Below are 14,187 nucleotides of genomic sequence, written 5' to 3'. Positions count from 1 at the left end.
AGAGCATTACTGCCCTGGCTCACCTACTCCCCCTGCAGCATGTCAATGTGGATTTCTTGGCCATTTCAACACCTTGACAGTGTGGCATTTTGAGTGCACAGGCCTATCTGTGGAGTTTACATGGAAGCAGCCTGTCTTCGGATACCATTTCCTGGCAGCATGAGTAACCAGCACTCGGGAGGCACCGCAAGGCTGACGGGGATTGCACACCAAAACAACTACATCTGCGTGGCAGCACTCGGTGCCTTTGCACGATCTCATGCAATTGCACAGTCCTGTGGAAAACGGGTTTTTACGAGTTCCCATCTTACAGAGGAGGAAATCGAGACTCGGAGATGTTTGTCTACGTTTCAGGAGCAGCCTGCTGACCACAGTCTCCCTGGTCTTTAGGCTGCTGCTGTCTGCCAAGAGTAGGACTGACCAATGAACACCTGGCGGGTTCCAAAGAGACTACTGAGCTAGGTAAAGACAAATATTTTAATCTTTCCCCCATCTTATGCTAAGTAATACAGGCCACATATTACATTTATCTGTAGACATTTAGAAAACAAAGTGGTGGTATCTCTTTATAGATCCTATTAATAAATTTTATTTGGAACTTGTACCACAACAGTTCTAACAGCATGATTAAGGCTGCACGCCCCAGAGTGGTCACAGGTGTGTGCAGCATGGGACGAAAAGGTTGCACCTCAGAGCTGACCATGATCAAGTTAAAACACCTGACACAATATCCGTGCTGAGAAATTTCCTTCAGGTCATGACCAGCATGAAAACAATCAGGAGAGAGAGACTCTGCAAACATTCTGTAAGTGTGTACAGCAATGTGCTGCAAGAGGAGTCAAAAGCAGGTTCTATTTAGTGTTAACATCAAGCCCTTGGGAGAAAAAAATCTCCGTTGTCATTATGTATGCCAAGAACTATTCACACTTAGGCCGGCCAGGGCAGCCAAGGAGCTTGAGGAGGCTCCGCACCTGTAAGGAATGCTTAGGCTAATACTGAAGGTCTTTCCCATCCGGTGCACATCCACCTTCTGGCCGTGAGAATCTCATTTATCAGCCATTAAATAAAACCAGGAGAAAGCAGTGCAGGTCTCTGGGAACCTCCTCCTTTCTGAAGGGAAAAGGCTGCCAATTCAAGTCATTCAGTCAGAAGATGAAGGAACGAGTTAAGGCTTTGGTGACAATTATAATCCTCTGAGAAATTACTTTCCCTTAAGTCAAGATAAGATAATAGTGTTTACTTTCTCTTGACTCTTAGAACCACTGGTAATGGGAGTAGGCAACTTGCACCTGCGAGTGAGTTGGCAGGAGGAAGGTCCCCCCACAGCTGTCCCAGACTGGTGCAGGGCAGTCAAGCCTGGCTCTGGTAGAAGCAGGAAGGACACCACGGTTCCAGTGGGTCTCAGTATGTTGAGGAAGCTGTGCTCACTGCATCTTCAGAGATTTTGGTGCTGGACGGGTGGATGCTTGCAAAGTACTTGACATCACTGTCTCGATCCATCTGAAGGGCCATGATTGTCTGTTCCACGGCCTCCTGATGACAGCTGGCAGACGCTAAGAAGTATTCTGGAAAGGACATGTGCAGCACGCAAGGTTAGTCTTGACATTTTGGAGCAAGTATAGTCTGTCAGGTCTAAAAAGCTCACTGTCTAATAAATACAGCTTTTTGCAAGCATAAACATAACCATCATGTGACTCAGTTTGCAAGCTCATTTGTTGCAGGAAAAAAAGCACTAGAATCCAAAGAGAATGAGATTTACTGTTTTTATGATAGACAAATCTCTTGGTAGTGAATAAGCTCATGCTTATTAAAGTGACAAATATTTTTAGATATTACCTCAGAAAAGGAAAACTATATGCACACTTTTTCTGAGGGGAAAAAAAAAGCACCAAATTTCTTTAGTCATTTAAAAAATGTATACAAATAGCAAAGAAAAGCAGAACTAATTTATCCCTTTTTTTGTTTTTTTTTTTCCAAGACAGGGTTTCTCTGTGTAGCTTTGCACCTTTCCTAGAACTCGCTTTGTAGACCAGGCTGGCCTTGAACTCACAGAGATGCACCTGGCTCTGCCTCCCGAGTGCTGGGATTAAAGGCGTGCGCCACCGCCGCCCAGCTCTGATTTCTTCTTATTCTGTGAGGTTTATTACAAGTTTCTTCTGTACTTAGTCAACTTTATGTGGCATTTGGAGAAGGCAGTCACAGTACCCAAACCAACAAACAAATACTACAGGGTGCCTGTGTCTTCTGCCTTATGAACGAAGAGAAGAGAAGAGACGGACCTCCTTGACCCTCAGCTGAAATGCCTGGCAGCTGACTCCAGGCAGTGTCTTCAGAGTCATGTGTGTGCGTGTGCAATCCTTGGTATACATGGAGGTCAGAGAACAACTTTGGGGAGTTGATGCTCTTTTATCCTGTGGGTCATGGGGGTTGAACTCAGGTCTTCAGGCTCGGCAGCAACCTGGGGAACTAGTCTGACTGCCTCCCATTATTCAAATTATTAATACATTCATACACACGCAAAATTCTTATGTGTCTGTGTGGCTATGTACAGGTGCACGTGTGTGGAGGTCAGAAGGTGGAGCTGAATGTTTTTCCTTCATTGCATTCCACCCCTTGTATTTTGAGACGGGTTCTCACTGAACCTTAAGCTTGTCTAGACTGGGTGGACAGCAAGTTCCAGAGCTCTTGCCTTGAAGCACTGGAGCATCTGCACACACCCCGCTCTATACAGGCTCTGGAATCCAATGCAGATCCTCAGGCCTGCAGAGCAAAGCAGACTGAGCTACCTCCCCAAACACCATCTTTACAACTCTTAAGTTACAAAAACACCCTATGTCCAGGATCAAAGAAATTTCTACCACACACCAGTATCTTAAAGACCTTTTAGTGTCTGTACCCTGGAGAAAACGAACCATCATGAACTCTTCCTCCTGCCCACACATGGCCCATCGGCCGCCACCCACCTTTCTCTAGTAGAGTCTGTCGAAGTGTTTTTGCAAGCAGCACCCTAACATTTGGAACCCTGTCGTTGGCCAAGGTCAGCAAGTGTGGCATCAGGTGCACAGCAAACTGGTCCATGGGGAGGCAGTCATCTTCAATGACAGTCTGGTGGAAAGAAGTGAGTGCCCAAACCATCATACAGGACAGAACCCGAGTGACAACTCAAGTGCTATGGACTTTAGTGTCCGTGCTTAGAGCAGGATTCCAGGTGCATGGGAACTCACAACCCAAACCAGTCATACATGTGTACTGTACACGCTAGGTAAGATGCCAGCTCATGCTTCAGTACGGTGATGACATTCCAATCGGGAAATGCTGCCCCTGCCCTTGGTGCTGGTAACAGCAGTCAGAACCTTTCCTTTATCTTGAGTTCCGGGCTTCTCACCAGTTTGACTTTGTCTGTCCCTCAGCTACCTTCCCCCATTTCATGTGGGTCATTAGGAGCTCATGATCCTCCTGCATCTACTCCTCAAGTGCTGAGACTACAGGTAGTGTGCCATCCACCAGGCTTGACTGCAGTTTTAAACTCTGCAGAGTCCACCTTGATTTCCAGCCTGCACTCTGGTGTGCACTGTGAGGTGTGTATGGAGTGCGGTGGCCCACGTGGGTACGCCAACTGGCTGAATGAACCAGACAGATGCCTAACTTTGAGAAGCATGCAACCTCATGACAGAGAGTGACTTCAGTTCCTTGTGACTGAGGGGGGAGGCTGGAGAGAGGTGGGACAGAGAACTTGGAGTAGGCGTCCCAGGTCTTTCTTACCTGGCAGACAAAGACAAAGGCTTGCCGACCAGACCATTTTGGACACCTGCCAAAATTCTCTACCAGCTCATTGATGAGATCGACTCCAAATGTCGGGGGTGTGGCTGTGTGGAGTTTCTTCACCATTTCACTGACCTAAAGGAAGCAGAAGGTAAGGCCGGCTTCCATCCATCAGTCCTGCGACTGGACAGCAATGATGGGAAGGCCAACAAGCTCAAACATACCAACTTGTAGGAAATCCAACGGACGGAAGAAACTTTGTCTGCACACAGATTCAGAGCAATGGGACGCAAGTAATCATAAACATCTCTGGGACTATATAATTCTAGAAGTAAAATCAGCTGTCTACAAAGATATAAATGACAAAAAAAAATTAAATCCAACCAAGGTTTAGAAATAACACAACAGGTTAATTGTGCTGTAGCTCTGATCAAGTAGGCTTCTGTGCAGAGCAACCTCTAGGCTCTCCTGGTATACACAGAAGGGGACTTTAACACGTCCAGAAAAACTGGGCTTTTTTTCTCCTGTGTTGAGGATCGAAGCAGTAGATCATTTCCACTTCCAGCACCAGCATTGTATGCCAAACAAGCAGTTTCTTGTACATTTCACCCAGCGTCAGGTATTTTGTTACAGCATCAACAAAATAAACTAAAAAGCATTCAGCAATGGAGATAGAACAAAGCATTTTCCTTGTCTGTTCACTGGAACATTATGCATGGTTTCCCCATTTCATTGGTTGAGAACCGTAATTCTCAACCTGTGGGTTTGTGACCCCTCTGGGGGGTCACAACAGGGGTTGCCTAAGACCATTCTGCGTATCAGACATTTACATTACAATTCATAACAGTAGCAAAATTAGTTCTGAAGCAGCAACGAAGGTACTTTTATGGTTGGGGGTCGTTACAACATGAACTGTACTAAAGGGTCGCGGCATTAGGAAGGTTGAGAACCACTGCTAGAAGGTTCTGAGACTACACAGAGGCACGAATGAGCTCAGTGGAGAGCTGCAGCAGTGCTAGCCCACACATGGGTCAGGACAGGACCTTCTCAATCTTCAGGGCACTTGCTATGGGCAACGGGATTAACAAGTCCTCTCCTGACATTAATTCCCACAGAGGCAAGCCCCAAGGGGACACAAGGTGTCACCTCAGGGGATAGAGTGTGCCAAGCAATTGAGAAAACCCAGCTCAAGCTGCAGCCAGTGACCAGACAGCTCACAACCACCTGTAACTCCAGCTGGCACACGTGTGGTGCACAGATACCACATGAAGACAAAACACTGACATGCATAAAATGAAACATTGAAATTACGGCCGCCTTCTGATACCAAACAAACATCCTGCTACTGGAGAAAACCTGCACAAGACTCAACACAGGCACAGACTAAACTGGGTGTCAGGGGAGGGGACAGCCTCTGAGAAAGCCTAGATGCCAAAGGTCTGACTAAGGCAGAACCGGGAGGAGTGGCTGTCTACGAGTACAGGGACGGGGGGAGCTGAGGATGGAACAGAACACTAGAAAAAAGTCAGCTGGCACCCAGGCTACCCTGAGGAAAGGCACCGTGTCCTGAGTGACAGCGGCAGGCCACAGTGCACAGACAGCACCCTGTGAACGGATACAAGTAGATTTATTAATACCCAGCTCAGGGGAGCAGGGCAGTAAGGCAGGCATGATGAGAATGATGAAGGCACAGAACCTGAGACAAGCTCCGAGGTGCACAAGGCCAGGAAGACTGTGCAAAGGGCAAGTGGAGATAAACCTACCCCTGCAAGACAGCGTCAACAGTTAGCACTTACTCTGCCAGTTCTGCACGAAATCGCCAATTCCTACTGTTATCCGTCACCAGAAACTCCTGGAGTTGATAAAGGTACTCTCTTCTCTTATCAATGTGAAGAAGCTGCGGTAACGAAAGGAAACATTTTTATTTAACTAGGACAAGGCACAGGCGTTATTTCTTTATTAGACTGAATACCACGGTAAAGAAATGTGCGTGCAGGTACAGTCACGTGGGGGCCAGAAGAGAACATCGTGGGTCATTAACTGCTCTAGTTTTTCCTTTCTTCTAGTTTACTGAAGTCAGTGTCTCTCACCAAACCTGCCTTTGTGGCTAGGCTGGCTGGCCAGTCACCACCTGTGACCTGCCCATCTCCATAACCCATCACGCGGTTACAGACGTGGGTACCTGGAGTTTGAACTCATGTCTTTTGCTTTTACAGCAAGTGCAGCAGCCACCTCCCCAGCCCTTGTTTTAAAATGGGTTTTGGGGGCCTGAGAGAAGACAGCTCAGTGGTTAGGAGCACTCAGAGCTCTGCTGCGGGCCTAGGTTGTTTCCAGCAGCCACATGACCGTGACTCTGGTTCCGGGGCATCAGCGCTCCTTCTGACCACCACAGGCTCTGCACACATGTGCGGTGCACACACACATCAGACTCCTCTGTGGCTGTAGGAATAACAGACTAAGGATAAGACACCCACAGAACTCAAAGCTTGTCTCTCCAATTTCTCACTAACTCCCATGAAATGGCCAATTCTCCAGGAAACTGAGTAGACCCCACGTGAAGTGATCAACTTAATACCACAATGGAAAGGTGTCAACATCATGTTATCCCTGAGTGCAACACATTTGGAATGCGTTACGATCCAACAGAAACTTCATGGCTGTATCTCTTTAGTAAGAAACAGAAACAGCCAGGCAGTCGTGGCACACGCCTTTAGTCTCAGTACTTGGGAGGCTGAAGCAGCTAAATCCTGGGAGTTCAAGGTCAGCCTAGTCTACAGAATGAGTTCTAGGGCAGCCAAGGCTACACAGATAAACTGTCTTAAAAGAAACATAAAAATATTGCTAGCACAAAAGAAGAAAAAAGAAAAGCAAGAGAGAAAAAGGAATGTAGGCTTAGAGTAGACTTTTAGCACATTTTTATGCAAAAGGATTTAAAAGTTACCTTCAGAAAGTCATGCAAGTGTTTAAGAACACCTATCCTGACTTCATCAAGGTCTTTTAAAAACCCATTAAAAATTGGAACCAGATCTGCAGCTGTCAGCTGATCTCCAAGAATAACCGCAAGCTCATGGATGGAGAACGCTAGCGTCCTTCGAACTTTCCACTGTAGAAATAAAAACTCTGTTAGAAATGGAAACAAAGTGATGTGTAATTTAAATGTTATTAACCTCAAAAAATTCAACCAGGGCCAGTGAGGTGGCTCAACAGCAGGTAGATACACTTGTGCACAGCAAGGTAAGCTGTGTATGATTCACGGATCCCACAGTTGGCAAGAGAGCTGAATCCAGAGGGTTCTCTGATCTACACACACACACACACACACACACACACACACACATCACGCCTTTAATCCCAGCACTTGGGAGTCAGAGGCAGTTAGATCTCTGTATGTAGACCAGATTGGCCTAGAATTCAGAGTCCCAAACCACCCAGGGCTACATAGTGAGACCTTGTCTCAAAAACAAAACGACCCCCCCCACCAAAACAACAAATTACATCAGAATAGAATTAACAGATACTACTATGTCAAAAGTTGTGACAAAAATTTCCAATCTCTGTATGGCACTTACTGTTTCCCTTTCACTTATAAAGAAAAAAATGTTTGGGAATGTTTGGGAATCCCTAGTAAACTTCCCTAGCTCTTTGATCTGTTGATGTCCACTGTACAACCTTCCCCTCTGCTGCCCTACACAATGCTTCCTTCCCTTCCGAGTCTGTGCTGCGTTATCTTGGATAAAACCCAAAACCTGTTTGTGCACAACTGGCAATTTAAGAAACACAAGAATAAAAGATTTCTGTGTGTGTCGCACATGCACACATACACGGTAAACCTGTGTACTCTAGCTCACCATGAAAGAGACAACTGTGGAGGACAGGGACAGAAAGAAAAGGCCATGTAAGGGCACCATAGAATTCTGCAGACTAGAGATTGAAAACTGCGGATGGTAGAATTTCCGTGATGGAAAATGGGGCTCTCTGGTTCCGACCAGAGCCGCTGTTAACAAGCTTGAGGAGCCTGTGTCACAGGAGGGTTCTGTCCTGCTGAGTCAACAGCACTTGTGCCCTGAATGGGTATAACCACTATATTTACTATGTTTGGGAACTAGTCCAACAACTGTTTTCTTTATAAGAAATAAGAATTGCACTAAAAGAACAGGCTTTTTATTATTGGCTTTTTGGTTTTGGTTTGTTTCCTGGGATGGATAAGGGGCAAGAGGGTCAAATTTTTGGCACACAGAAATCAGACTGAACAAGAGGAAATGAAGTCAAAGCCTAGAAAGAGATGTCCACACACAACCCCCTAGGTCAACAGTATACACCCATGTGCTCTGGGATGTGTGCATGTCAATGCTCTGGGCACCCAGGCACCAAAACTTAGGTCTACTATACAGTTCTATTAAGGTGTGAAAAACCAAGTTAGTGTAAGAACCAAAGCAGCACTTAGAAGAGGACTTTTAGGGGGAGATGCCATCTGTTAGTCTCAAGTGAATCTGCTATAGAGTAGACAACACACGTCTGACTAGGAGACCAGCTTCTACTGCTTTAAGCCTTTGGCTGGAACGCAAGCCCATGCTAGCTAGGACGACATACAATTCTTGAGACTTGGGAAGCCAAGCACGACAGCACCTCCACACTCACACACTCACTCTCGGTCACACTCACTCACCTGCATGTCTGATGCCAGGGTCTCGTACGTCTCTCTCAAGCAGTGCCAGTTCTGCCTGCCGAGAGTCAGGGCCACACCCGGCAGACTGTACGCACAGTGCTTCGCGATCTCAGTGTCAACTGTCTGTGCTCGAGAGGGATCGGTCATTGACAAGTACTGATCTAACAGTGCTTGTGGTACAACATCCTAACCAAGAAGAGAGATGACGGCACATTGGAACACTTAGATACGTTTTCAGCAGGTTAGACAGAAATGTGACAAGTTAACTTTAAAATATAGCAATATTAATGTCAAAAAATGAAATATGTAGTGACCGAGATTAAGAACTAGATCCATGAGGCTGAGGAGATGGAAGGGAAGGATTCCTGCAGCTTGCTGGCTGGATTGCTGAGCTCCAGGTTCAGCAAAAGGCCTTGTCTCAAAAAATAAAGTTGGGGGGCTGGAGAAATGGACCAGTGGTTAAAAGCACTGGTTGCTCTTGCAAAGGACCCGGGCTCAGATCCCAGCACCCACACAGTGACTCACAACCACCTGTAACTTCAGCTTCAGGGATCTGATGTCCTCTTCAGCCTCCTCGGGCACCAGGCAAACACATGGTGCACACATGGACACACAGGCAAAACACCCATACACATGAAATAATAAAATAAAGAGGCTGGGAGTGACTGAGAAGATACCAACATTAGCCTGTGACCTCCATACACATGCACACAAACACCACATGTCACAAAAAAGGGCAAATGTACCTATGTATGCATATGTACATATAAACAAACAAGCTTAAAACAGGTTAAAGCCAGAGTTAATTACTAAGTTGAAAAGACACATCACAAGCAAGGCTGTGGCAGTTCCTTATGAGCTTCTGCTGTGATATGATTCCCAACATGCTTCCTAGCAAGGGCATGGCACTCTGTGCCTGTAACCCCACAACTCTGGGGGCTGAGGCAGGAGGATCAATTCCGAAGCCAGCCTGGGCTATATGTATGTACCAGAACTATGTCCAAATAAACGGGAAGAAAGGTTACGCCATATTCCTTCTATGGAAATTCTATAGAGCTGGGCATGGCCATGCACATCTTTAATCCCAGCACCCAGGAGGCAGAAGCAGGCGGATCTGAGTTTGAGGCCAGCCAGAGCTACATAGTGAGACCTTGTTTTAAGAAAACAAACTGAAAAAAAAAAAATAAAAATAAAGCCATATTCCTTCTATAGAAATTTAAAAAACCAGAGCGCACACATCTGGAGATTTTGAGGGAAAATGTACATACAGTCTTTCCCTTTCAACTATGTTGCATGTAAACATAAGAAATTTACTAAAAGAGTAAGATGGTCTATGTGAACTGACTTTAAAATATTTTTACAGTATAGGTGTGAAACAAACAGGACGCATATGATTCTATTTTAAATAAAAAACGCAATGATGACCAGACTGTTGGACCTAAGAGTCTACTTGTAATAACACCTCCCAGAGGCCAACAGCACACAGATGTTACAATAAGAGTCCTGGGAGTCTGTGTCTGCAGGGACCCACAGGCACCTATGGAGACTGGGTGGCACCGTCATGCTAGGGGGTTCCGACCTGCTCCCGGGAAGACTGCCAAGGTCCATTTCCACTCAGGAAAGAAGGACAAGGTGAGACACACCCTGTATTTACATATCTGTGATGTTATGAGGTGTAAGTATGAGGGTAGCCTGGGCTATACAGTGAGACTCTGACTACAGAACCAAACAAAGCAAGGCTAATAAAATCTCTAGAGCTGGAATGCAACTTAGTATCAATCAGTTCCTATTGGCTCTGGGCAGATCTTCCCATTCACATCTCCTCCATGGAGCTAGACTGTGTAATTCTTAGCAACTCAGCCATGAGGAAAACACCTAAGGAGCATAAATAGACGACTCTATTTATCTCAAGATAAAAAGGGCACAGACCTTCATTTCTACACCCCTATGAACACCAGGACTTAGCAGAAGATGTGACCGGGGAAGTATGTGCTTTGTGTTAGCTCTGCCAGTCACACGTGATGGACAGCACCCACCACACAAGAAGATGAGGGAGGTCAGAAGCGGGCAGGAGGTGTGGTAAGAGCTCAGACAGCACATGTCTGCCACTCACTTGCACTTTGGATCTCCTCTCTTCATCAGGGCTGAAGCCACCACTGGCGATCACGTCCGAACCTCCATGGACATAGTGAGGAGTGGCGTCCATACTCTGTTAGGAGAAAAATCTACTTCAAGAACTGCCCTGCCCGGAACCTTCCTCCCTTATTAACCTTTCTCACTGGGTTACTTACCACTCACAACTGTCAAAAGATAAGGTACAGAGAATTCTTTAGGCTTTACATGTTTATAAACATGCTTACGGCCTCCTAAGAAGTCCTCTGCTTTAAACCAAGGAATAACTGTTAAATGTGCGCCAATGAGCTTTAGAGAAATCCAAGTTTATGAGGCTCAATGGTCAGGAGCACTTATTCCTGCAGAGGATCTGGATTCAATCCCGAGCACCCACGTGGTGACTCACAACCCTCTGTAACTCCAGTTCTAGGAGATCCGATGCCCTCTTCTGACCTCTGTGGGCACCAGGCATGCACATGGTGCACACACATACAAGCAGGCAGAACACTCAGACACATTAAATAAATCTAAAAAAATAATTCATAAGAAAGGAAAAATTCATCTGCTCATTTATATTGGGAGGGTTCTTTCAGTCAACTCTCTTAGAGGCCAACGGTATTATGCAGTTTTTCTACTATTTCTATTCATGGTTTTTAATAACTGACTTTACCAGTAGCTGCTTTTAACAGCTACGCCCCGACACAAACAAACACAAAACCCACTCTACAATGCATATGTATCACAGCAGTTGAATCTCCACTACACAGTCAGGGTTTCTCTCCAAAGCACAAGTACGGTACATATTTCCAACTGCATCCGATGCCATCAACACAACCAGAAATGCACTAAAGCACTAAGAACTCACTCGGCCCCCTGGTACTGTGCGACTCTCCCCTGAGGGCTAACACTTAAGCTGCTAGGGTTGCACACTGCATTCTGGCAACGAGTGCCGCTCCTTCTCTGTGTCTATAAACAAGAGAGAAGAAACAGGCTACGTGACTCTGGCTTGAGGGAAATGCAGGACACCAGGGCAGGATCATGTGAACAGCTACATGGATGCAGCAAAGACAATGCTAGGAACAGTACCCACCCTCACACTCGAGTCCAGACAATGCCACAGCCCTCCGCAACACGGCCTCAAGTCCCGATCTTCCGCTCAGAATACTGTGTTGCTTGCTGCAGTGAAATGGTCCGATCAGAAACAAAGCGCCTCTCCAAAAAGAAAAGGGAAGAGTTAATTATTCTTGATAAAGGGCTTTGTTTCCAGTAAGACTATTTCACTGCAGTGAGCTACATTAACACCCACTCGTCTGAGATGGTCACCGAGACAGGCCTGGGGTTGACTGCTTGGAGCCTTTAAAGTGACACTGCAGTCACGAGGACAGGATGTGGTGAGAATAGTTACTTTTACTTTATGCCAAAGGAAAAGCCAGAAAATGAACCACAATCTAGAACTCACTAACTAGACGTTGGTCACAGCTGTCCCCAAGCAGACTGCATGTTCACACAGCTCACTTGGTGAACACCACTGAGCTTCTTACCTCCTCAGCAGCGCTGATTAAAGGCACGGAAGTGTCCTGATCTGCGTTACAGTCTGGCAGCTCACTGACACCCAGCTCATCCTGGGGCTCGCTGCGGTGTTCTCCACTGCTGGCCTCTTCGTGGGCGTCCAGGCTGGAAGCTCGCAGTGCAGCCGACAACACCTCCACCTGTGCTGTGGGCAAAGGAGACCGTGAGGGGGGCAGCGACACGGGCCGGCCTTTGCCGCCGCTGGCTTCTCTGTTACTGTGCACCACGGCTTCGGACACTGCCGTCAAATCAAAACGCCGAGGAAACTCCTGCGGCAGATCGATCGTTAGTCCTTCAAGAGCACAAGCAGAAAACGGCGGCATTACGCTGTCTAGCTGCTGGAGGCCCCTCCAGGTTACCACGGGGGTCAGTTTCGGTAGTTTACAGACCAAGCTGACCAGTCCGACTCATTAACCTACTCTAGCAGAAAGGCAGTTACGGAAACCTGCCAACATAAAGGGATAGCAGGTAATTTAAACATCCATTTTATCCCAGTTCACTATTCCTTTTTGATATTGAAATTACTATAGTTTGTTCCAAACACCGGAATCCCAAGAATATTGTCTGACTTGAACAAAGCCAAAACAACTTAGCAAAGCACTAGTTACCAAATCTGACAATTAATATTGCTTTCCTTATACAGAAAATTCAAATTAAAAAGGAATTCTTAGGGCTGGAGAGATGGCTCAGTGGGTAAGAGCACTGACTGCTCTTCCAGAGGGGCCCAGGTTCAAATCCCAGCACCCACATGGCAGCTCACAGCTGTCTTTAACTCCAACATCTGACACCCTCACACAAACACACATGCAGGCAAAATACCAATGTAAATAAAAAAATAAATTTAAAAAAAAGGAATTCTCTTCCTCACCCAATAAATGAGAAATTTACACACACACACACACACACACACACACACACACACACACACACACACAGAGCTAACATTTATTTCAAGTAACATTCCCCTTGCACATATAAAATAAGACATTTAAAATTCAAATTTATTGCTTAAAACAACCTATTCGTATGTGACAGCATTTATAGAATTTCCTGACTTGGACAGAGACGTTTCTTTTTGCAGAGGTCAGTGCCAACTCTCGTGGCTGCTGGCCGCTCAGCCTTACACTGGCCATTTATGCTATCCTCCCAAACTATGGCAGGGGTGTGAGGAGACAAAGGATAGGGCAAGGTGCTATGAAACAGTCACCCAGATACCCAGATACGGATGGCTACTGTAACTGAACACAGCAGGGACCCTGAACAGTCCATCATGGACAGAAGGATGCTCGTGAGACCACGCCTCTCCTGGACGAGGGTTGTCATCTTTCTTTAATGGTGTGGCCGCTGGGGGACTAGGTGGAAAGATAGGGTATAGGGGGATAAGTAAAGGGACAGTAGACAGTAATGGGGCGTGGTGAATATAATCACAATGTTGTATATATGCAAGAAACTGTCAAAAAATAAAGAGAAAACTTTAAAAAGACGAAAAAGCCAGTTGATAAAAAGACATCTTTCCCACCCTGGGCTACATGGACAAACAGTAATTCGAGAAGCAAGCACCACGTAAAGGACCTAGAAAGAGTCATGAGCCTTGGGGCAGACCACTTGGCCTGGGAGCTGAGCTGACCCGGCTCACTAGCCCGCTCTTATTCTTCTTTATTAACAAACTATATTTCTACTTGGGGGCGGGGTGGGGGTGGGGCACTCCTCTAAATGCATTTAAGCCCCTGGCCATGGACACACAAGACTTCTATTATCAGTGGGCCATCAGTACCTAAATAAAGCCAATGATGGTGTTTATTCATGGGCAGTCCGGCGATTTTCATTGTTCTCAAAAATTCAGCTATAATTTGTAATTATCATTACAATCACTTTAGCTCTCTTTGGGGTCTTTCAAATTTCCAAAGCTGAAGAGAACTGTGCTCGAAGCTGACTGTACAAATACCATGTGTAAACTGGTTCGTGCCGCTGAAGTTCATGTGGGGATGGGATCGCAAACCAAACCTGTAATGGCTGCTCAAGAATCAAGTGTTAACTCGGAGCATTAAAACACAGGGAGGTCCCTGGTCTCCAGTGGT

The 14,187-nt window shown here is 46.1% G+C and overlaps 1 protein-coding gene across 7 annotated transcripts in view; it reads right to left on the bottom strand.

Moving 5' to 3' along the window:
• Positions 1-565: 565 nt before the first annotated feature.
• The window catches only part of Ppp4r1 (protein phosphatase 4 regulatory subunit 1), a 54,840-nt gene continuing 41,218 nt past the window's right edge, over positions 566-14,187 (bottom strand). For all 7 annotated transcript variants that reach the window (XM_059278429.1, XM_059278423.1, XM_059278425.1 and 4 more), the window contains 9 exons: positions 12,082-12,254; positions 10,542-10,637; positions 8,429-8,614; positions 6,704-6,865; positions 5,559-5,659; positions 3,987-4,107; positions 3,763-3,897; positions 2,964-3,105; positions 566-1,565 (listed from right to left, as the gene is read on the bottom strand). In XM_059278429.1, coding sequence (XP_059134412.1) covers positions 1,402-1,565; positions 2,964-3,105; positions 3,763-3,897; positions 3,987-4,107; positions 5,559-5,659; positions 6,704-6,865; positions 8,429-8,614; positions 10,542-10,637; positions 12,082-12,254 — 1,280 coding nt within the window. In that variant the 3' untranslated portion in view covers positions 566-1,401. The remainder of the gene's footprint in view (positions 1,566-2,963; positions 3,106-3,762; positions 3,898-3,986; positions 4,108-5,558; positions 5,660-6,703; positions 6,866-8,428; positions 8,615-10,541; positions 10,638-12,081; positions 12,255-14,187) is intronic.

Source organism: Peromyscus eremicus, chromosome 13 (assembly GCF_949786415.1).
Source record: "Peromyscus eremicus chromosome 13, PerEre_H2_v1, whole genome shotgun sequence".
Classification (NCBI taxonomy): Eukaryota; Metazoa; Chordata; class Mammalia; order Rodentia; family Cricetidae; genus Peromyscus; species Peromyscus eremicus.
This window is presented reverse-complemented; position numbering and strand designations above follow the sequence as displayed.